Source organism: Pinus tabuliformis, chromosome 9 (assembly GCF_031772625.1).
Source record: "Pinus tabuliformis cultivar Carrire ecotype Pingquan chromosome 9, CPIR1, whole genome shotgun sequence".
In the NCBI taxonomy this organism is placed as follows: Eukaryota; Viridiplantae; Streptophyta; class Pinopsida; order Pinales; family Pinaceae; genus Pinus; species Pinus tabuliformis.
In genome coordinates, this window is record NC_142307.1 from 269096100 (window position 1) to 269120278 (window position 24179).

The 24179-nt window shown below is 38.9% G+C and overlaps 1 protein-coding gene and 1 pseudogene across 1 annotated transcript; both read right to left on the minus strand.

Moving 5' to 3' along the window:
• Nucleotides 1–22905, minus strand: LOC149148232 (uncharacterized). Its single transcript, XM_089442109.1, has 8 exons — nt 22854–22905; nt 4672–4841; nt 3233–3529; nt 2841–2982; nt 2095–2672; nt 1686–1923; nt 972–1541; nt 1–287 (listed from the first exon to the last, which is right to left on the minus strand). The coding sequence occupies exons 1-7, from the start codon at nt 22903–22905 to the stop codon at nt 1003–1005; spliced, it is 2016 nt and encodes a 671-aa protein (XP_089298235.1). The 3' UTR covers nt 1–287; nt 972–1002.
• Nucleotides 22906–22993: 88 nt separating this feature from the next.
• Nucleotides 22994–23728, minus strand: LOC149148233 (COP9 signalosome complex subunit 2 pseudogene; annotated as a pseudogene).
• Between the last annotated feature and the right edge of the window lie 451 nt (nt 23729–24179).

Consider the following 24179-nt stretch of genomic DNA (forward strand, 5'->3'; position numbering starts at 1 on the left):
TGTACAAGCCAAGTGCAAAGTAATATGTAAACATCATATTCTTTATACAGTTACACAAAACTGGAGCAACAAACAACATTCTAGGGACAAGCAGCATGTTGGAGAATAGACAAAATTCCAGCTACCAATCACCAATCCTCTCAGATAAGCATAGTCCAGCGTCAGATATGGTATCACAGGGCTCTGCATCAGCTTCTTGTTCTTGAGAATAAGTTGATCTCCATGACACAGGCACTGAGATTATGCATTCTTTACTATTTCGAAAGACTGGATCTTCTTGGAAAATGCTGCACCATGCAACACATGCCAAACGAATTGAATTATAGTGAATTATTCAAAGGCCAAATCAAAATTCCCAAGTTTTGGATCGTTTAGGTCTATTCGGCCGAATTTGCTATGGTACACCCTATTAGATCTAGGACTCTATGCTTCAAGAAGAAAATAAATGAACAGGAACCCAATTTCTAATTTGAAATTCAAACGTTGGAATTAAAGAAAACGATACACATATATAAGTCAATATTCTTTATTCATGTTAGCTGATTAACCAAACCTCTAACGGAAAATTCCATAGTTCACAACTATTGAAACAAAGTAATCATAGAACCAAGAAAAAATGTTAATCAATAGCTACTACATCATGGTTACCAAGCCAAATCACATGACAGATTGTTGCAAAATGACCTTGCGATGTTGCATCATCTTATACAGATTTTTCTTGGGTCATTGCAAAACAAGGAAATATATGATATGCACTCGTGATATATTTATTTAGCAAGAGTAACAGCCATAAAGAGTTCATTTTGTTTCAACTTCAAGATGATGAGGTTTCTGAGAAATCTGAGTCCTATAAATATAATAAATCTGACTAAATGTCCTTCTATGCTAAAATCAATAAAACGAAATAGCTCAAGAATTGAGACAAAAATCAATGATTTGGAAATATGAAGAAAGTTTTCACTGTGTTATACCAGAATGAGACAATGCACACTCTAGGCTTTGTCAAGCTGTGCTATCAGTCTCCTTTCTGTTCTTTTTCTTTTTTTGAGAAATTTGTTCAGCATTCTCAGATTCACTTCTACTCCTCTTGCTGATGGGTTCAGTTAGATCGAGCTCCTGACTGATTTGCTGCATCCCCTTAGATCCATGTACTTTGTCTTGATAGGTATCCCTTGTCTCCTTTTTCAAATGTTCTTGTTGTGCAGACAAAGGATCCTGTTGAATATGATTATGAGGCTGCGGGGCTGACACTGAATGTGCATCATTTATATCTGACATTCCCCTTCCGGCTTCATGGGCATCCTTCACCTTTGTCTTTTCTATACCATGTCCAGCTGCACATGCATTCTCCACATCTGTCTTCTCTGAGTCCTTTTCAGGAGCAGGTGCACCGTCGACAATTGACTTTTCTAGACCATTTCCCGCCGATTGAGATTCAGTTCCTTCTAATAGCTGATTATCAGATGCCAAGTTATCCGGTTGTGCAGTTGGCTGTTTGGAATCATTCTTCGCATTAACTTCAACATGCGATAACGAATTACCTAACATGAGATTCCAATGGAACAGTGGCAAGATCAGTAACATATAGCATCGTTGAGAGCAAAAGAAATGTAAGGATATTAGAAGTTACATAAGGATAGCCGAGAAGAATGCAAATAGTTAGTTCTCCATCCACATCAACTCACAATATTGGGGGTCGTTTGCCTGAAGTACTTCAAATGCAGCCTTGGGGTCGATTGCCTGAAGTGCTTCAAGTGCAGCCTTGTTTTGAGCGTCCCTTTGATTGTTTGAAGGACCTCCAGTATAGGAAACCCCATTAACAACCACAGTTGCTGTAAAAATCCCTGTAAAACGATAACTCGGAGGCGGCATATTCTTCCTTGTAACAACTTCCGCAAGGATACCTTTAGGCCGTACTTTCTCCTTTTTGGTTGTCAGCAAATAAATAAAAGGAAGTTTATAACATACTCCACCATATTCAATCAAAATCATTAAATTTGCAAACAAACTCGGAACAGAAAAAGAAATATAAAATAGAAAGCAAAACCAGCATTTGAAAAGATTTTGAGAATTTGAGTAAGAATTGAAACTTACTTTGAACTCAACAATCAACCCTTGCGATTCCAAATCTTCGACAGCTGCCTTAGCTGCAGCATTCTGTGATGCCTTCTTGTTGGTGAAACCAGGAAGGGATTCATACTTTGCCCCATTGATTATTACAGTGCACTTGAATTGCGGAAGATGGTCTTGGCCCTCATTTACAACTTCATAGAGAGGCAATGGCAAAGAGTTCTTCTGTGCATATTCTTGCAATCTGTTCTTGAACATCTGCGCAGGATGCACCATTTCTTGTTGTGCAGACAAAGGATCCTGTTGAATATGATTATGAGGCTGCGGGGCTGACACTGAATGTGCATCATTTATATCTGACATTCCCCTTCCGGCTTCATGGGCATCCTTCACCTTTGTCTTTTCTATACCATGTCCAGCTGCACATGCATTCTCCACATCTGTCTTCTCTGAGTCCTTTTCAGTAGCAGGTGCACCGTCGACAATTGACTTTTCTAGACCATTTCCCGCCGATTGAGATTCAGTTCCTTCTAATAGTTGATTATCAGATGCCAAGTTATCCGGTTGTGCATTTGGCTCTTTGGAATCATTCTTCGCATTAACTTCAACATGCGATAACTAATTACCTAACATGATATTCCAATGGAACAGTGGCAAGATCAGTAACATATAGCATCGTTGAGAGCAAAAGAAATGTAAGGATATTAGAAGTTACATAAGGATAGCCGAGAAGAATGCAAATAGTTAGTTCTCCATCCACATCAACTCACAATATTGGGGGTCGTTTGCCTGAAGTACTTCAAATGCAGCCTTGGGGTCGATTGCCTGAAGTGCTTCAAGTGCAGCCTTGTTTGTTTGAAGGACCTCCAGTATAGGAAACCCCATTAACAACCACAGTTGTTGTAAAAATCCCTGTAAAACGATAACTCGGAGGCGGCATATTCTTCCTTGTAACAACTTCTGCAAGGATACCTTTAGGCCGTACTTTCTCCTTTTTGGTTGTCAGCAAATAAATAAAAGGAAGTTTATAACATACTCCACCATATTCAATCAAAATCATTAAATTTGCAAAAAAACTCAGAACAGAAAAAGAAATATAAAATAGAAAGCAAAACCAGCATTTGAAAAGATTTTGCGAATTTGAGTAAGAATTGAAACTTACTTTGAACTCAACAATCAACCCTTGCAATTCCAAATCTTCGACAGCTGCCTTAGCTGCAGCATTCTGTGATGCCTTCTTGTTGGTGAAACCAGGAAGGGATTCATACTTTTCCCCATTGATTATTACAGTGCACTTGAATTGCGGAAGATGGTCTTGGCCCTCATTTACAACTTCATAGAGAGGCAATGGCAAAGAGTTCTTCTGTGCATATTCTTGCAATCTATTCTTGAACATCTGCGCAGGATGCACCATTTCAAGAACTGAAATGAGACGAGAAACCCAAAAACAAGAGCTCGCCTGCAATACTAAATTTTCCCTAATTATTGCTCTAATTTCTATGTAGATAGCCCTATTTGTTGCCGGAACTGCCCTTATATAGCTCCTTCCATTTGCTACAATAAATAATAGCATTTCACTGGTTTTTCGCCGAGTGTAACGTATCTTTGTAACGCCTCCGGTTAGGGTTTTAGGGGTAAACTACTGTCTCTCCTGCACCTGCCTATGGTAAACTACTGTCTCTCCTGCACCTGCCTATGCTTCTGCTACCTATGCTTCGAACCAGGAAACTCCATTACAAACTTATGGTTCCCCAAGTTGAACCTAGGTGAATTCATTCGGTTTCACCGTGTTTGCATAGGTTCGTGGACATACTCTGCTCTCACGTTGTCCTGGCTGATTACATGAAGGATTTTTGCTATCAGTTCTTCAGTATTTTCGTGACCGCCATTCTACTCCCCCGCATGGAATTCTCGTGACCGCCATTCTACTCCCCCGCATGGAATGAATTCCAGCTCATCCCCGATCGGTCAGGGATGTCAGGCGCTCTGCCTGCATCCTGTTTTTTTGTCAGAGAATGTCAGGGCGGTCAGGGAGGGTGGCGGAGAAAGAGGGTGGTGGAGCTGAGAGATGGTGGCGGAGGAGGGAGATATTTCCGGTAGCCGGAGCAGGACGATTTTCCGGACGGTGCCGGAAAAAGAGCCATTCTACAACCTAGGTAGACTACTCCCATATTTATTGCATGATGGCTGAATTTTCATAATCTTTTCATAACGGAATCTTGAACAATGTCTCCCCCCCACCACGTTTAACGTCATCTGGATGTCGTCACTTGCATACGAGTGGTCGTCCAGGTAAAAGGTCTGACAGAAAACCAATTGAAATTGAGACTCCACAACTGGTTTTCGTGAATCTGATATTGCGGACGTAGGTTTTTATTGAATGGAAAAGGGACATTCATCCCATCTTATTGAATGACAGCGCCTTCACCTCATTAATTAATAACTTCCTCATTCCCCGATTCATGAATTGAGGAGCGAGTTATTAAGAATTCCAGGTTGAGGTTTAAGCTAAGCTCACTGCAAAATAACAAACCCCAATAAGGCTTTCTCTTGAGCAGTGACTTCTGCAAACTGAAAAACTAGATGATTCATCCCCACTACCTTTGGAAACAACGAGCAAATGGAGGAACCCATTGCTTGCATCACATCAACTGCGGAACTAACAACTTCCTTCACTGCTTGAATATCAGCCCTTGCAACACCAGTGACTGGAAGTCGAAGAGTTGCAATTTCCAAAGCTTCAACAGTTGCAACTTCCACAGCTTCAACAACTGCTGATAGAGATCATGAATGATCTCTTTTTAGCAATACCCATTCTTAGATTGGAACTAAACTTGTTTTAAAAAAAAATTACCAACAGATTACCATGAGATTATATGCATCATGAGTGAAAAAATCTTGAACAGATGTCCCTTCCCCTCCGTTTAATGTTCCTTCCCGTCCATTTAATGTAGATTTTTCTTTGCATAGTAATGTCCAAATACTAGTATATTTGGAAGATTGCGATGGGATCGTTTAAGCTAACTGATGAATGATTATTGATGGAAACGCATAAGGTAAACGGGACACCATGTATTATGTGTGACATAATGTGTTATAAAACTTTGATATTTTAATTACAATTATTTACATCATATGTTATTTATATAAAATAACTTATTTGTAATCTGAAATAATGTTATTTTTTATAAATATGAAAAACCTAAATAAATGCGATGGATTGTGAGAGTGGATGTTAGAAGTATGGGCGTTGAAAACGTCCATTCGAGTAAAGGGCGTTCTATTGTTCAATTGAATTCTACTCTCACCCCATGTGGCCTCTATTTTCTCACACAACATACTAACCCATGTACAAACAAAAGGATCAATTCATATGGCCAGACGTGGATTCGCTAGGATTATAATAATATATACATGTTTAAAGTTAAATTTAAACTATTTATACTAGCATTTGCACGTTATGTTGCAAAGGAAACGCCGTAAGGTATAGAGTGGAGAAGAATAGCGACATGTGAATGGACATTGTTGAAAGCAAGGGTGGATGATAATGAGTTACAATTGCAATAGTTAGTTATGTGTACTTTGAAAATGGATATTTTGTTATGGTCAATCTAATGCATTCATTAATTAGATGACAACGAAAAAGTTTCGAGCCCAAGCTGAACCAACATGAATATTTTCTACAAGACTGAAATTGCCTAAATGATTCCTCAATCAATGGAAATAACTGTTTCCCTCCTCTGATACCTAAAATACATTGTAGGAGAATGATTTTTCAAGTAACTTAATATAACTAGCAATTGCCCCAAAAGGTGCAAAGAGAGGCCGATAGAAATGTTAAATTGAAAGAATTGTATTTTGATTCAAAATAATAAATATTATAATAATTCAATCATTCAAACTAAACCTAGTCAATAAATTGCCTAAAATAAAATAAATCCTTAATCAAAATTATACAAATTATTATTCTTCGTTTCTCTCAATTATTTATATAATAAAATCCAATCAATCATTCAAAATTGAGCACATCAGGCAGGCCAGTCCGCTTTGCCCACAATAAAACTCATTGGGCTTTCAGATCCATAGGTTGAGATTGAGCCCCCGCTTTGCCCACAATAGAACTCAATGGGCTTTCAAACCCATAGGTTGAGATTGAGCCCCAGCCTGTTGCTGCTGGTTTTGCTGGTAATTCAAAGGTCTTCTGAATAACATGATGTGTGGCTCAGGACGATGAATGGCATAGTGCACCCATCCATGAGACTGTTGAACTCCAATGGCTCGCCATTCGTTCTGGACCAAAAAGAATATCAATTTGGTTAAAATTATTAATAAATAAAAAATAAAACAAACAAACAGATTAGCGCATTAAAAATGGCATTTGAAAACAAATTAGGTGTTGATTACCACATTGGGAAGTTGGCAAAACATATGCATTTTCATTAAAAATAGCATTTGAGAAAAAAAATGCGGTGGTTACCTCATTGAGAAGTCAGTTCTTGGGAAGCAATTTGTTAGTGTCCGGAGGGAGAACCACATGTCAGGAGATGACACATAACGCCCAATCATCAAAATAATCCATTTGGGTGAAATAAAACACTAATTACAGATATTCAACTCACCACCTAGAAAACCAGCAATCAAGCATACCCACACTCAAAGATAAAACTATAAATATCACAAAGAAACTTTGATATGCATCTGATTGTAACTGACCAAAAGCAGTGATCAGGCATTTATTTAATATGTGTCCAAACTTCCAGGAAATGATTTTCAAAGTAAGAACAACGTGGACACTTCGTCTCCTTATTTGCATTTATTTAATTACCTGGCATTCTAACTTTAAAGGGACCTACATAAATTCATGGAAAACCTTCAATCTAGACATCAATAGGTTGTCTTGGGTGGAGGGCCATGATGACAAAGAATTTTGAATACATCTTATAAGGAGATTTTGAAGTTAACAGATATGATTGCGGGATTGGAACGGTCATCGATCCTTGAACTCGGCAAAAGAAAATTTCTTAATAAATTCCAGATATCATGGACAATGATTCCTTCAATTTTATTAAGATATTTGACATTACATCCTTTTATATCAAAAGATGTGCATATACGGAAGATATGTATATATATAGAAAATTCTATTATGGAAGAAGTGCGTATACATAAGTTACACATATATCTTTATTCTTTCTTTTATTTGTAAATTTTTACATAGTAAGTGGCCAAATTCCACACATATTTTTCAATCTAGTTTGCTAGTTTTTGAAAATCACATAGCTTAATTAGTAAAAGAGTAAGATTTCCACCTCCCTTTAGTCACACTTAGTGTAGTAGGAGAAAGAGTAAGTGGCCAATTATCCACACATAATTTCTTTTTCATGCAAGGAATAAATGAAATATAGTGTAATTAGGAGGATATTGCAACGGATCATCGAACATCTGCATCTTATCACACCTTTCATGCTCACTTGATCACTTTCACATAGTTACACACCACACACTAAGCTTCTATAAGCTTTGTATTAGAAGGTATCCAGTTTCCAGAGCTTTTGATACTTATTTTATTTTAGCTTACATATAACACCCTAAAGAAAAGTAAGACCCTTAAAAGCTACCATAACTTGAGCCAACTAAATTCCCCATATGTTGTAGGGAAAAGTATCTGACTCGGATGACCCTATCCCACTCTAAGGGTGAAATTTCCTTAGCAACAACTGTAAAACAAACTATTGAAGGTTTACTTCTTTATGAAAGCAAAAGAGAATGGAGAAAGCACTAACCGTTGCCTTGCGCTTAATGTCGAATCCAAACTCTTCTCTTTGGCCGCTTGCTCCTAACTCTTTGTTCTTCTGCTCGCCCAGCTACAATGAGATCCTGCACAATAACAAAGAAGGAAACTACAAGAGGCATGCAATCATAACTGGTTCATGGATTAGTGTAAACCAAACATGCAATCATCACAATACATAATTGAAACAAGAGCACGTAGAAGAACCTCAATAGCTTTTATTAATGAAGAAATAAAGGTTCTGAGAGTATTACAACCATTGCAGGCTCCAACCCAGCAACACCTCCCAGCAGAAAGAATTTCTCTTCTTCACCTCTCTCAAACAATCACCCAATAACTCAATAATGAAACCAACAGCATATCATTACTTTGCACAAAATTCCAGCCTCCTGAGCTCATAGGAGAGAGCTCAATATATAGATGAATTGAGAAAGGATGAGTCAGCTTGCAACTGATGTGTAGCTGCCTTGTGTCCTCTCTCTCTTCAGTTAATCTTTAGTTGATCTTCAGTTCTTGAGTCCACTTGGTGAGCCTTGCTTCCACTTGGAGAAACAAAGCCTCTGACTCATCACAAGGCGAAATACCTGATCCAAGTGTCATTTTTGGAAGATTCCAAAGCAATGACTCATTGTGCCACTTGTCCCATCTTGCTCAGCACAGGTGGCCTTTGTCCCACTTGCTTTGCAACGCAGGTAAACCATGGAGCAACTGAGTTTCAGCGCAGAAACCTAGTGGAGCACCTGCTTTGATTTCAGGATTGCTTGTTTTTGAGTGTTTTCAGGTGGAGAACTAATCTGAGAGCTGTTGGTTTGCTGACCTTGTTCCTCTAGGGGTAGGAACATCATGTTTAGGGAACTTCGGATCCCTTGGATTATTGACAATTCATGCTTGTTGCTGTAAGGCACAAAATTGTCTATAACAGATGCCCCCTAAAGTATGAGGTCGTTTATCGGGTGAAATGCTTTATTGAGAGGATCTGAAGTTCATTCAATCTGCTGAGAAGTGTCCTGTAATAAGATACAATACAATACATTATTTTTCATACATTTTTCATGATCTAGCTAAGGCGGGCATTCCCATGCTCAGCTTTATAAATTCATTTTGGTACATAGAACAGACGATCGTCTGATTGTAGACTGATAATTCTCTGCCGAAGTTATCATCCTTTGAGAAGGATGATCATCTGCTGTAATGATGTACATATCAAATGTCTTTATGTCCTGAATATATATCGTAGCCCGGATGGATGAAACTAGATCCGGGGTCTTCAATCTCTTCCGATCTTCACTCGATGTACAAGTCGATCCATGTGAGAATTTCTTGAAGTCGAACATGGAAAGACATCGCTTGATTACCGGTCAATGATGTAAACCGTTAACAAGCGCGAGAGGAATCACCGATAAGGATGATGACCCTCAAGGTACGGCAGTACAATCTACATGGTGGGAATAAAGGACTTGGCGTCGACCACCATGCAAAATCTTCTGGTCGAAGGTCATTGATGTATACCTGTCGCCGGAAGTGAGAAACTTGCCATTGAGGCATGCAAGCTTCAAAGTACTGAGGGGGGTGTTCCTAGATCACCTCCTTGGATAATGAGCTGATGTCGACAAGGAGCGATCCGTCAAAGGAGGGCCTTAATGAATCCCACATCAGTGACACGGAACGGAGCTAGTGATTGTGATGAGGTGAAAACAAACTGTGATGTATGATTCAGGGTGGCGGTCATGAAGTGGATGAAGGATAATGTATGGCAGTGGGTGGAACACGGTTGACTCTTTACAGAACCACATCTCTTGAACATATAACGACACTGATGTGATGGATTGGTAGCATTACCCCAATTGTGGATGGTGTGGCGAGGACCATGGCTATGCGACCGATGAATGAAACAACCCAACCCGATGTGGTACGGAGGACAAAGTGTCATGTTCAAGAGTGACTTGCTACCATTAATGCTGTGAGGTTCTCCCAATTTTTCCCCAGTCATTGCTGACCAATACCTCTTTATTTTTTGTCAAGCTTGAGGAGGATAACATATGCTTGTTCTATAACCTGCCCTTCGGGCAAGCCTATCGCTATGTTTTAACGAGCCTAGCGATAGGGAAACTCGTTCTCGTCTAAAGACAAGTTTGTCGCTATTTAATCATTTTAACGAGTCTAACGACAAAGAAAACTCGGTCCTTTTCATTTTTAGAGAGTCTGAAAAGGTACGAAAAGTTAACTCCAAAATTCCTTTTTCGTCATTTAATCCCTTAAGTCCGAAAAAGTATAAAACAATACAAAAGGGATGAGTTTTCGATTGCTTTAACGAGCCGAACAAAACAAGCGCTCGATCTTTTTGTGTAATAATCCCTCAGGTCCAAAAAGATTAAAATCTAGAGGAGGGATAGCTCTTTCGGTCCTTTTAACGAGCTGGAAGGCCAAAACTCGGCAAACTTTTCATATTTTACGAGTCAGTGAAAAGAGCTCAAAGAAGACTCGTCTTTTGAGGAATGAGTGATAAACAGGGATAGCAGCAGATTCCAGGTACAGGTTGGAATTTTCCAATCACGACAGTGTCACAAGGATGGCTAAGCGAAATCACTCTTCGCAGCTGTTCCTCAAAATGGGTAAACAAACATATGGAGGTGAACGATTGGCCAAATGAATGGATGGAGGTGATGGCATATAAACACGACCAAGGGCTTTTAATATGGCTTTCAAAGGTTACATTTCTCGAGGTTGTTTACCGGTTCATTTTTTCTGGATGAGCTTCAACTGTAGGGAAAGATTGCTCACAACTTGTGTTTATTTTTTAACGAGCATGAACTCTGTACAAAACTGCTCAATCTTGCGTTTATTTTTTAACGAGCATGAACATTGCTAAAACTGCTCGATTATACCAGTCTTAATACAAGGAATGCCTTAGGTGAGGTAATCTTATTTAAGGAGCGATACCTCACTAATTACTCCAATTTGGCAGGTTTTGACTTTTGCCCTTCATCCTTTCTTTATGCAAGCTGGAAACGGCTAATCCTACGAGTTTAACGGGTTAGACCTACAGGTTTAAAGGGAGGACCTAAAAATTAAAAAAAAAAAAAAATAGTCATCCCGTGCTTGCACTCCAAAAGGTTTGCATGCCCCTAGGTATAAAGTATAATTTCGAGATTCTGCCATCTCTTACTTATTATCCGAAAAATGGTTTTGTTTGCTGCCGCAAACTAAACACTTTTTCGGCGATGTCTATCATTAGGTTTCTAAGGATGGTGACTACTTGTTGCAGCAATTTCATCTCTTTCTTTGGAGACTGCCCCTACTTATCCTTCAAAACATATTGTTTTAATGGGTGAGGCTTGACATTCAAAGATGGTGGCTACTTGCTGCCACAAATGGATCTCCTCCTTAGGAGAGCCTACTTTTTTAGACAAAGGGAGCGATTCTTCCGCTTCAACATAACTTTGACAAAAGAATTTTATCCTAGAACAACCCTCTCTTCCTCTGCCGGACGGGGTACGGACTAGTCCATCCTTCTGCGGAAATTAACTTTATACCTAAGGTTTTCTCTGCCCGAGGCAGGCCAGGGTGCATGCCCCCTGGGTCCCAGTTCTTTCTTTCCGAATTACTCGCATTCATCGGGAAGTAGAACCGGGGGCGGTGGCATTCCTTGAGTGAATAAACCGTTAAGGGATGGTATTTGACTATTTGCAATGCGTGATCCTGGAAATGAAAGTTGGTCTACGAGCTTGACAATTCTTCCTTCGTGCGGAAAACACATGACTCTAAAGAGTGAGGACACTATTGCCTCCATGCAATATATATAGTCTCGTCCAAGGAGTAAGTTATATGCCAAGGGTCCCTGGACGACCATGATGTTCATGCGAACTGTCTTCCCTTTCAATGTAACCGGAACATTGGGGAGAATCCCTAATGGGTGACTGGTTCCTTTATCAAAACCTGATAGATTTCTCATCTCAGGTAAAAGTGCCGGGCAACCCAGTGCTTTCCAAGCAGCAGAGGAAAGGATACTCACAGATGCCCCTTCATCAATGATAGTTTCAGCCATCACCATTCTGTAGATTTGGACCATGATTCTGAATGGGATACTGGCTGGTAACCGGGGTCTGCCTAGTTGATTCCAATCAAAGGATACAACTAGGTTGCTTGGTGGTGGGACCGAATATACGGCCGGATACGACCCTGACGATGTTCCTTCCTGCGATAAAGGAATGGGCGCATTGCCCTGATGCTCATCAGAGTCTGTGTTGATGAAAAGAATATGGACGGTGTCATCCTTATCCTCTTCAGTGAGGGTGTCATTTGAAGATGGGTCTTCAATGACGGAGTCATTGGACGATGAAACCTCTGAAGGAAGAACCGGGTCAACTGCCGTTTCGACCTTTAGACTTTCGTCTGGTCTGGATTCAGTAGGTTCATTCTCAATGACCGACACTTCAGCTGACCACTTGAGCGGGTCAGCTGGATTTTCAACTATCGAGGGATTAGGCGCGAGTTTTTGGTAACCAGGAGGAAGTCGCAACGGTGAAACCGGGCGATCTTCCAAAACTCTCTTTGCCTCATCTAAGAATGGACATCGGTGGATGGCATGCTCACCTTCACACAATATACAGGGTGATCTTGGTCTCCCTCTTCGTCCTTCACTCTCGCTAGTTGACGGACTGCAATCAACATGACTGCGAGAGGTTGATGCTACCGAATTGTGCAATCTTGGGGACCAGTCCCTTAGTATCCGGGGAATACAAGGACAATCACGATGGAAGTGGGCCCCTTTGAAAATGACACATGGCGATTTAGGCCCGGTCGGTGCAGTGTGTGGGTTTTTGTCAGCTGTCTTTTGCTTGCCCCCAGTCGCCTTCACCATAGGCTCCTTCTGCTTCTTTTCTCTTTTCTTCTTTTCCTTCTTCTCCATGGGAGGCTGACTTTTGCCAGCTCTACCTTGCGAAGATGAAGGATCAGAGGAAGTATTGTAAGAAGTGGAAGGCTGGTGGGTAGCTCTAGACTGTTCTGACTGTTGATTCGACTGCTCAGGATTAGTGGCGATCTGGACTACATTAGTTGAAAAGAGCCATACAGGTAGGCCAATTGTCAATCCTGGAAGTGACAATGTTGCCATATGAGGCGCACCAACATCTCCCCAAGAGGAGAAGGGATTTAGACTTCCTCCAAGGTTATTTCCTTGGTTGGTGGGCTCCATACTTTTCAACTGAAAGATCAACGTGGGAATAACAGGTGATTATGTTCCGCTTAAAATAAATTTTATTAACGACGCTTTTAGACACAAACTTGCTTTTTCATGTTTTAAGAGTCGAGAAAAAGCTAAAGATGACTCTAGTCGCCTTCGATGTTTTAACGAGCCCGAAGTGACAAATGCTCGGATGGACTTTTTCAGTTATAGAGTTTGAAAAAGGCCAAAAGAAACTTCTCTGGAGTTCTAGGCAGAGGGTGTGCCAAACTTTTCGCGAAACCACAGAATACGTTTTACGGTACGGGTGGTCGATCTTCGTGAATGCTGTGTTCACTGCATCACGATCAGTAGGGCAGTTGACACGGCTTCCTATGGATAAAGGATAATTGCCTATAGGGGTCTCCCAATATATACGCGACGGTACGTGGGAGCACAAGTCCGTATTAGTGCCACCGACTCTCAGGAGGAATCACCCACCTTCGTAGAGATCGACAGTCACTAAGTTTTACGACGCTGGAACACGTCTCTACCTAGACCTCTATGTGTTTGCGTTATGTTACAAAGCGTTGTTATGTAAATTGAATTTATTTTAATGTTGATCTTGCTTATTAGTTTTCCTTTAAGGATCACCACGAGATGTATATAACAAATTCCTGAATGCAGTCTAAGATGAGAAGCAAACTTTTCAATCTTTCAACTTTGAAAACCTTAACTACTGAGGGAAAAGAAAGGCAAATCTTTTCACACAGATCATAGAGCACACACTAAAATGCAAATTTTTCCTAAATCGTCAAGCACACAGTCAAATGCAAAATGCACAATGCATGTATTTTCTTTTCCCTTTCTTAATGTGGATGGATACAAAAAGAAAGTGGTTATATAACTTTGATTTCGATTTAAAGCGAAAGTAAACAAGTTTGTCCAAAATCAAAAGACACCTTAAGATTCACTTGCTTAATCACTGGAAATACATGAAATCAAACCATACTAACGAAAGTAAAATGACTAATCAGCTATGGACAACAAACAAGCTAACTCCTTAGACCACCAAAATGCCTAACACAGGTTCAGATCTAAGAGGCCAAAAGCATGACTAGTTTACTTTTCGTTATGGGAAATTGTAAATGAGTAAGAAATACAAAGAACAAGTACAATTTCGTTATATAACAGAGGCAGAATGATGGCAAGTAATATTGGTTTCAAAACAGGCATAAGACTGACACCTAGCAGCAAAACTAAGTGAAAACAGGCAAGAGAAAGGAGGAAACCCCAAAGTGCACTAAGCAAATTTGGGCCAACGCAGGCTCTGCACAGCCAAACTGGCTCTCAGCGCAGGTGGTCCCTTCGGGACCTGCGTTGCAAAGCAGGTAGCCTGTGTACTACCTGCTCTGGAAAACGAGAATTGCGTTTTCACAGTTTCCGGGTCATAATTTTCTCAAAAATGCACGGTTTTTGCTTAAATCAGAAGCAATCAGTCAAGCACACTTAAAGGGATGATTTAGAAGGTGCAAAGCTATCACTAAGAGCTTACAAGGATCTTTGTAGATCAGCTCTTCAAATCATGAATTTTCTCAGAAAATGAGCAAGAGTAGCTGCCCTCTACTTTGCTTTTGATATAGTCAAAAGCTTTTCGATTTGGTACTCTTTTGTTCAGGAAATGAATAGAAAAATACTACAAACACAATCAAACGGATACGATCCCCAGTGGAGTCGCCAATTTTTTGTAGGGAAAAGTATCCGACTCGGATGACCCTATCCCACTCTAAGGGTGACAGTTCCTTAGCAACAACTGTAAAACAAACTATTGAAGGTTTACTTCTTTATGAAAGCAAAAGAGAATGGAGAAAGCACTAACCGTTGCCTTGCGCTTAATGTTGAATCCAAACTCTTCTCTTTGGTCACTTGCTCCTAACTCTTTGCTCTTCTGCTCGCCCAGCTACAATGAGATCCTGCACAATAACAAAGAAGGAACTACAAGAGGCATGCAATCATAACTGGTTCATGGATTAGTGTAAACCAAACATGCAATCATCACAATACATAATTGAAACAAGAGCACGTAGAAGAACCTCAATAGCTTTTATTAATGAAGAAATAAAGGTTCTGAGAGTATTACAACCATTGCAGGCTCCAACCCAGCAACACCTCCCAGCAGAAAGAATTGCTCTTCTTCACCTCTCTCAAACAATCACCCAATAACTCAATAATGAAACCAACAGCATATCATTACTTTGCACAAAATTCCAGCCTCCTGAGCTCATAGGAGAGAGCTCAATATATAGATGAATTGAGAAAGGATGAGTCAGCTTGGAACTAATGTGTAGCTGCCTTGTGTCCTCTCTCTCTTCAGTTAATCTTTAGTTGATCTTCAGTTCTTGAGTCCACTTGGTGAACCTTGCTTCCACTTGGAGAAACAAAGCCTCTGACTCATCACAAGGCGAAATACCTGATCCAAGTGTCATTTTTGGAAGATTCCAAAGCAATGACTCATTGTGCCACTTGTCCCATCTCGCTCAGCGCAGGTGGCCTTTGTCCCACTTGCTTTGCAACGCAGGTACACCATGGAGCAACTGAGTTTCAGCGCAGAAACCTAGTGGAGCACTTGCTTTGATTTCAGGATTGCTTGTTTTTGAGTGTTTTCAGGTGGAGAACTGATCTGAGAGCTGTTGGTTTGCTGACCTTGTTCCTCTAGGGGTAGGAACATCATGTTTAGGGAACTTCAGATCCCTTGGATTATTGACAATTCATGCTTGTTGCTGTAAGGCACAAAATTGTCTATAACACCATAGGGGCCATGAAATAATTTATAGTTCAAGTTAGGAACATTCAGGGTAGGCATCCCATAATCTGCCACGGTCATGTTACATATTTGTGCCCTCTATATATGCACAAATTCAATATATACACAGACATGGAGGTCATCTTTTGTATAGAATATCCACATAAACATAAGCCATATATTAAATTTGTGCATATACGGAAGCTATAATTCATATATGCACGCTTCCACACACACACACACACACACACACACACACACACACACACATATATATATATACATATAAAAAATCTGCACATATACGAAAGATGAATTCTATATATGTGTGGCTTTTGTATATGAACATATGTATGGAAGTGTGCATATAGGGAAGATGGTCTCCGTATATGCACAACCTCTATATATGCACATAGATATATAATCATGCATATATAGAAGATGGCTTTTGTATATGCACAACTTCTATATATGCACATAAATATGGAAGCCATCTTCAGTATATGCATGATTCCATATCTATGTGCGTATATAGAAGTTGCGCATTTACAGAATATGACTTCCCTATATGTGCATATTATGTATATGCACACACACACATATGGAAGAGAGTATATACATAAGATGGCTTCCATATATACATACTTGCATATCTATGTCATAGAAGATGCAAATATAAAGAAGACATATATTGCAGTTGCACATATATGGAAGTTATATTTCGTATATGCATGCTTCCATGTGTGTGTGCATACACAAAATTTACACATATACAGAAGATAAATTCATTATATGTATGGCTTTTTTATATCAACATATGTATGGAAGTGTGCATATATGGAAGATGGCCTCCATATATGCACATAGATATCAAAGTATGCATATACAGAAGATGACTTATGTATATGCACAGAGATATGGAAGTCATCTTCCATAGATGCACACTTCCATATATATGTGCATATATAGAAGCTACTTATATACAAAAGCCATTTTCTGTCTATGCACTCTTCCATGTGTGTGTGTGTGTGCATATACAAAATATGCACATATACGGAAACCTTATTCATTATATCCGAAACTTTTGTATATCCACGCTTCCGTATTTATATGCATAGAGAAAGGTTGTACATATATGGAGACCATGTTCCGTATATGCACACTTCCATACATATCTTCATATAGAGAAGCCACACATATAAAGAATGCATCTTCCTATATGAGTAAATTTTTGTATATGCATATGTGTGTGTGTGTTTGGAAGTGAAAGTGTGCATATATTGAAAATTTCTTCCGTATATGCAGTACTTCAGTATATTTCTTTTATATATGCCCAACTTCTGTATATGCAAATATATATGGAAGTCATTTTGCGTATATGCACGCTTTTATATATATATGAGTGTATATGCAAAAGTTGTGCATATACAGAAGTTGGATTTTGTTAATTCACATATTTTGCACATGGGCACACACACACACACAGATATATATAGAAGTTTACATTTATGAAAGATGGCTTCTGTATATTTGCAACCTCTGTACATGCACAACTTCTCTACATGCACATAGATATGGAAGTGTGTATATATGGAAGATGGCTTCCACATATATGTACATATACAAAAGTTGTGTATATATGGAAGCAGTCTTCCATATATGCACAATTACATATCTATGTTATAGAAGATCCACATATACATAAGCCATTTACTGAATTTGCGCATATATTGAAGCAATATTCTGTATATGAAAAGTTATATTATATGTGTGTTTGTGTGTGTGTGTGTGTGTGTATACAAAATCTACATATTTACGGAAGAAAGCTTTTGTATATTCACAAATTTTGTATATGCACGACTTCTATACGTGCACATAGATGAATATGGATTTTGTATATGCACAACTTCAATATATGGCTTCTTAATATGTACAACTTATGTATATGCATGCTTGCATTGATATACACAACATCTATGGTTTTTTCTATCTATTATTAAGAAGCAATGAAGAGGGAATCTATTTTTTTTTAGCAAAACAGTGGGAAAAGTTGTAATTGATGTATTTAATTTTAGAAAATCGTGGGTAGTGAAAGTTTATTATGCCAATAGGTATGGCTATTTTGGAATTAGGCTTGCACAATTTTAATTGAAATATCAATAATTATTAGGTGGATGGTAAGGATTTAACCCCCAAAGGATATTTTAGAATACTCTTAACAATGTACAAAACTCAAAGGCTTGGATTTATTTCCAAAGTAGTTATGTTTTTTTTCCTTCTTAATTAAATTCATTGATTAAAAAAAATTCCATCTAAACGAGTGCTATATGAAATGAGTAATGGTTTTTTGAGCCTGTGTTATTGATAAACTATTGTATTGTCCCATTATATTGTAAAAAAGCCTATTTATAGATTAAGAATATCTATGATAATGTAGGGGTGAATCTCTATGCTTAAGAATCTTGTCATATGTTCTTTTAAAATTATTTAACTTATATAGTAATTATTTTTATCATTAATAATAACAATAATAATAATTTAGTTAATTTTTATGATTTTTTTTTTAATTTTAATAATTCAAAATATCTCATGAGTAAGTGTTTTAATAGTTGGTTAGAATTAAAATATCTTATTGAAATCCCTATGTATAGTTATAGAAGTGGAACCGACATAACACAACCAATCTGATCTTCTTCACATGTCACAAAACCTACAAGAGCCAACCAACCCTTCCAAGTGATCAACAAGAGCCAATCGACCCTTCGTGACCTTAAATAAAAGAGAGGAGATGTTTGTAGGTTGAATTAGGACTCAACCCTCTTTAATGACACAATCCATGATCTTCAATTAATTGACATTGAGACTCGCAATGAGATCCACACATAGAACAACCATGGGGGTGGACAACATCAAATTGCAAGCAAGTTGGACCACTTTCTTATATTAGAGGATATTCTAAATCGAGATTCTTTTATAGAAGTCATGATTCTACCTAACATGGGCTCAGATCACTCGCCCATCTAGTTACAAATTAACTTACAAGAAGTTCCCAAGAACTACACATTCGGATTCGAAAGTTTTTGTCCAAGAAGTCCAATATTTGTGAATAATCTTTACCAATGATGTGGAGAAATAGATGTTGAAGGGGAAATAGTTTGATGCAATGATTGCAAAATAAATTAAAAGAATTGAATTTGAAAATCAAATCATGGAAAAAAGAGGAATTTGGCGATATGATATAGTAAAAGAAGAATCTGGAGGAAAAAATGGAGGAATTTCAAAGTCGAATCATGAGATAAGGAATATAAGAGTATATGACTATAGAGGGAAGAAGAATCATCCATGACCTAGAAGAAAGGTGAAAACAAGAAGAGAGACTATGGAGATAAAACTCACATATCCAATGGTTGAAAGAGAGTGAAAGGAACACTAGATTCTTTCATCATTCAATGCTCAACCACATATGCCAAAACCAAATCAACTCCTTATCCACTAGCTATGGGGAGAAAATCTTTGATCACAGGGGCATGGAAGAGGAATTGCTCTCATATTTTTTGAATATTTTGAAGGATAGGTACCAATACCATAGAGAAGCTATGAATCAGATTAGAGATGTAATACCAAAGCTAATATCTATAGAGAAAAATGAAGCCTTAATGTGACCAATATAAATGGATAAAATAGAGTCCATAATAAAGGAGATGTCGAATAATAAATAACCTAGACTAGATGGGTATACTGTAGAATTCTACAAGGCCTATTTGTCATTCCTTAGGGAAAATATTGTAGCATTAGTTAAAGAAGCACACAAGAAACAACATATTTGGTCAAGGATGGATGTAAATTTTCTGACACTAATTCGAAAATAACATGAGCCTGAAAACCGAAGTGGTTATAGAACGATAGCCTTATGCAACATCATATACAAGATTATCTCTTATTTCATGGTGTGTAGATTAAAACCCCTTTTGAACCTCATAATTAGGTCGAAACAAACAAACTTTGTAGTGGGTAAAAAAATCCTTGATGGCATAATCTTGAGTCATGAAATACCTCACTTTTTGAAAGTTCGACGAAGGCAATGGATGTTGATGAAAATGGACTTATCGAAAGAATATGATCACTTAAATTGGCAATTCCTCTTTCAGATGTTGGCAATCATTGTATTTTCTAAAGATTAGATATGATCGATAAAATCCATGGTAACAACCTCTTTCTTTTCTATTCTTCTCAACAGATCTCCCTCAAGGAAATTCTTCTCCATCCAAGGCTTGAGGTAAGGCGATCCATTATCCCCATTCTTGTTTATTATCACAGTAAAACACTTGGGCCATTTTCTTCAACAGTAAAAGTGAAAGGGTCACATAAAAGGAAAATGATCCTTGAAACTGATCTCTCGGTGACACACCAACAATTTTTGGACCATAACATGCTCTTTGGAGATTGACAATTTGAGAGGCTAAAGCCTTGCATGCTATTTTGGAAAAGTTTTAGCTGGCCACAAGCATGTCCCTTAATAAATAAAAATTAAGAATACATTTTTTAACACCCTTGTGTAAATTCAAAGAGATTTGGCCTGAACCATGGATTTATCGATTGGATCGCTCCCCACAAAGAATCTAGGAGTTCCTTTGGTGGTGAATCCCCTATCAATCACATGCTGGAATGAGTTCTATAGTAAATTATCTCAGATGCTATCATCATTGACCTTCCACTCTCTTAATATTCTAGGCAAAGGTACCTTGCTAAAGGCAGTTGTGCAAGCCATCTCAATATATCAAATTTCGATGATGCATTCCCCTGGGAGTGTCTGTAAGGAATTCGTGTCAATATTTAAAAATGTTTTTTGGTAGGGAACAAACACACATAAAATAGGCACTGGTATCATGGGAGAAATTATGTTTGCCAAAAATACATGGTGGGATGGGGCTGAGAAATCCATAAATTATATATAAGGTAATGGGTGCAAAACATTGGTGGTGCTGGATCCAGGTGGTTTTGAACTATAGAAACAAATATGGAACCAAAAATATCAGAGAGGTGACAACCAACAAGGGATTCCTCGATTAGAACACCTTCACCTAGGTTATCCAATATGGCATTTAGCCTACAGTAACAGTTATATGGTCAAAGATCACCTTTTTTGGGAAATCCATGATGATAATTCATCCTTCTTTTGGAATAACTCATGGAAAAAATTCCCTAAACCTTAAATAAATCCAAATTTGGATCCCTTCCAAGCCTTTGATGTGGTCTCCTAATGTCACTAGAGTAAAGGATTACTAGAAGAACACAAGCATAAATGAGGAGTGGAGACAGTGGAAAATAGAGGCAGATTGTTAAGGTTTGGAAGCCATATCAGAGTGGAAACTTTTCAGAGATGTGTTAAAGGAACATTGAGTCTTTCCCTCTCAGAGTCAAGATAAGTGTCGATGGGGGTATAAATTGGTGGGGATGTTTACTACCAAGGAATCCTATTCACAAGTTGCTGATCACCACCCTTGGCCCAGAGATCCTGTGTGGAGGAAACTTTGGACGTACAAACTCTACCCTAAGGTTTCTCATTTCTTATGGTTTTTGTGTAGAAAACATCTTCTTACTTGGGACCTCCTGCTCAAAAATGGATTCATTGGGCCTTCTAGATGCCCATTTTGTTCGCAACAACAAGAGAATATGGGACATCTTCTAAACTCTTGCGAAATAGAAAGCACTCTCTTGGAGTGGCTTTTACACACCTTTGGGCATTTGGATCAATCACCTAATAGCCTGGTTGAAACAATAGTAAACTAGTGGATGGCTCTCTTAAAAATAATTGATTGTTAATCAGGCATGGGTCCTCAACCTAGGCTTCCTCCTTTGGAACATTTGGAAGGGTCTTAATAGAGCCATATTCAAAGACCAACAAACTTTTATATAGTAGATTGGGAAGACTACCAAAGACAATTTTAGGGAAATTGTCTTATCTGAGTCCTAGAGAGAGGATGACTCGAAAGCCACCAGAGAGGAGGCTTCGATTTTGGCAATTATAGACCTTTCCCCAGCTGTGTTATTCCCTATGATTCCCCCTCATTCCAAGGATTTATAAAAGAAAAAACATTGATGGGGCCTCAAAAGAGAATCCAGGCCCTACAAGGTTTGGTTGAATTCTAAGGGATAGATTAGGCCATCCAATGGTTAGATTCATGGGGCCCTGTGGACACACAAAAAATAATGTGGCAAAAGTAAATGCCCTTGAAAAAGGGCCGTATATGGCTAAAAGAATGAACTTCAACAAGATTTTGATTTAGATCAAGGTGATGCAAAAGATTCTCAATGGAGCACCAGTGGATAAAATAATACGAAGTTGGAGACTAGAAGCTTAAATTTATCATATCAAAGACCTTGTTTTATCTTTCCCATACGTGATAAAAACTCACACTAGACAAGATGGAAATAAAATAGTGGATTGGCTAACTAATCAAGGCACCTTGGAGGACTCCCAAGGCCTCGCATTTGGCTGACCATTGAATGTGGATTCAAATATAGTGCACTCTTCACAAGAAATTGTTCACAAGGAGAAGGTCTCCCTGATTGGGATGAGTGTTGCTAATAATCAAAGGACAGGGAGTATTACTCCCCTCAGACATGTTGATTAGAATGCAAGCAAGGGATAACAAACGAGCATTGGAAGGAGGCCAAGGAAACATTCTAATGTAGTGATTAGTATAATTACAAGGGTCGTGAGAACAATAGAAAATTTGGCGAGACAGGAGATGAGTTTAGGAACTGCAAGGGCAATTGCATTTGTTGGACACCTAATCCTAAAGGGTTAGTGTGGAAGCCGAAAATACTAAGCAGTCCAAGAGACCTTGGGATCTGAAACCCAAGAGTCACAACATTGTATTATAAATGTACATCTCCTGTTAATAAAAAATGTACTGAATGATTCATCTTTCACATTCTTTGCTGTCCATGTGTGTTTAACATGGTATCAGAGCGGGCGATCTCCTGCCCTGCTCCATTGTGAGCCACTTGTTTCTGTGAGCCACCTGTTTCAATGCTGCCATTCCTCTGTTGTGAGCAGTCCTGGCGCTCTGCCATATTCTTTTCAAGCGCTGCCTTATAACTACCTTATAACGCCTCTGTCACCCCTGCAACTCATTATTATTCCACTAGCCTGTTCCTTCTGCTACGCTGCTCCTGTAGCTGCTCCACCTGCATGCAGAACGCTGCTCTCTCCTATAAGCATAGTGCTCGGCTTCCCTTGACTGGCCTGTTCCACTGGCCTGTTCCTTCTGCTACGCTGCTCTCTCCTATACGCACAGTTCTCGGCTTCATATCTCGGTGGAACATCCAAAAGTTGAGTGCCTTTCTTCTGGTCATCTGAACCATCCTCTCTACGGTAAGATTTGTGAAGCTCCTTAAGTATCTTGTTCATGCGACCATATTCTCCCATATCGAAAAATATCTTGCAAAGCTTTAGATTGGTCTTAAACCAAAGCCTCTCATTTTTTGCTTCTTCAAGGGGCTTGAGTGTAGTCTGATAAAACTCCTGAAGGAGTTCAAAGTTTTGGCTGGCAGAATGAGAAACAAAATGCATAATGTTGTTTATACATTTTTCACTGTAGTTTCGTGTTACTGCTGATCTAATATATGTCAGCATTACACGATAAGAATCCATCATCTCTTTGTATTTTCCAAGGCGATAGTACAACTTGACAGATTGTTTCAAAGCCTTAAATCCCCATTCTGCTTTTTCAAGTTCCATTTTCACAACTTCCGCAAAGCCAGCAAGAGCTTCCTGTGGGTCAGACTCCACCAAACCTTTAAAATTGTAATACTGATTTTCAATGTCGACGTCCTGCTCCGTTTCCTCTTTCGAGTATTCAAATCCATAATCTTCCATATCTGCGTCTGAACCCATGATCGTTGGACCCTGCTACTGGGGCAGGGAAGGAATTAGTTACGAATCAAAGCTGAAACTCTGTGTATCATTGTCTTGGTTGTGATGGAGAAAAACAAACGAAAAAAATTCGATTTTTTGCGATGATCGGGGGTTAACAAATCTGCAAGTATATTGTTTCTCAGGCATTAGTATCTCGGACAGGGGAACTCCAGGCCGTCCAAAGATGATCGGCGACGAAGCCCATGATGTCTGGAAACATTTGGCGCATTAAACTCCGACCTCCCAATGGACACGCGCCTACTCTCGCCTCCTACTTTTGCTGTTGCTCAGCTTGTCACCTGCTGATCAATATCAGAAACATAAACTGTTCTTCTAACGCCGTCCATCTTCTCATCATCAAATTCTACGTCTGCCATAGTCACCTTAGTTTTAGTCTCCGATATTGATGCATCTTTGGGCTGCTGCTACA

Coding starts and splice junctions, on each gene's coding strand:
- LOC149148232 (XM_089442109.1), bottom strand. CDS start 22,905: ATGGCAGAGCGCCAGGACTGCTCACAACAGAGGAATGGCAGCATTGAA. Junction 4,842..22,853: donor GAATGGCAGCATTGAAACAG/GTGGCTCACAGA, acceptor CTCTATCAGCAG/TTGTTGAAGCTGTGGAAGTT. Junction 2,673..2,840: donor GGCAAACGACCCCCAATATT/GTGAGTTGATGT, acceptor CGCATGTTGAAG/TTAATGCGAAGAATGATTCC.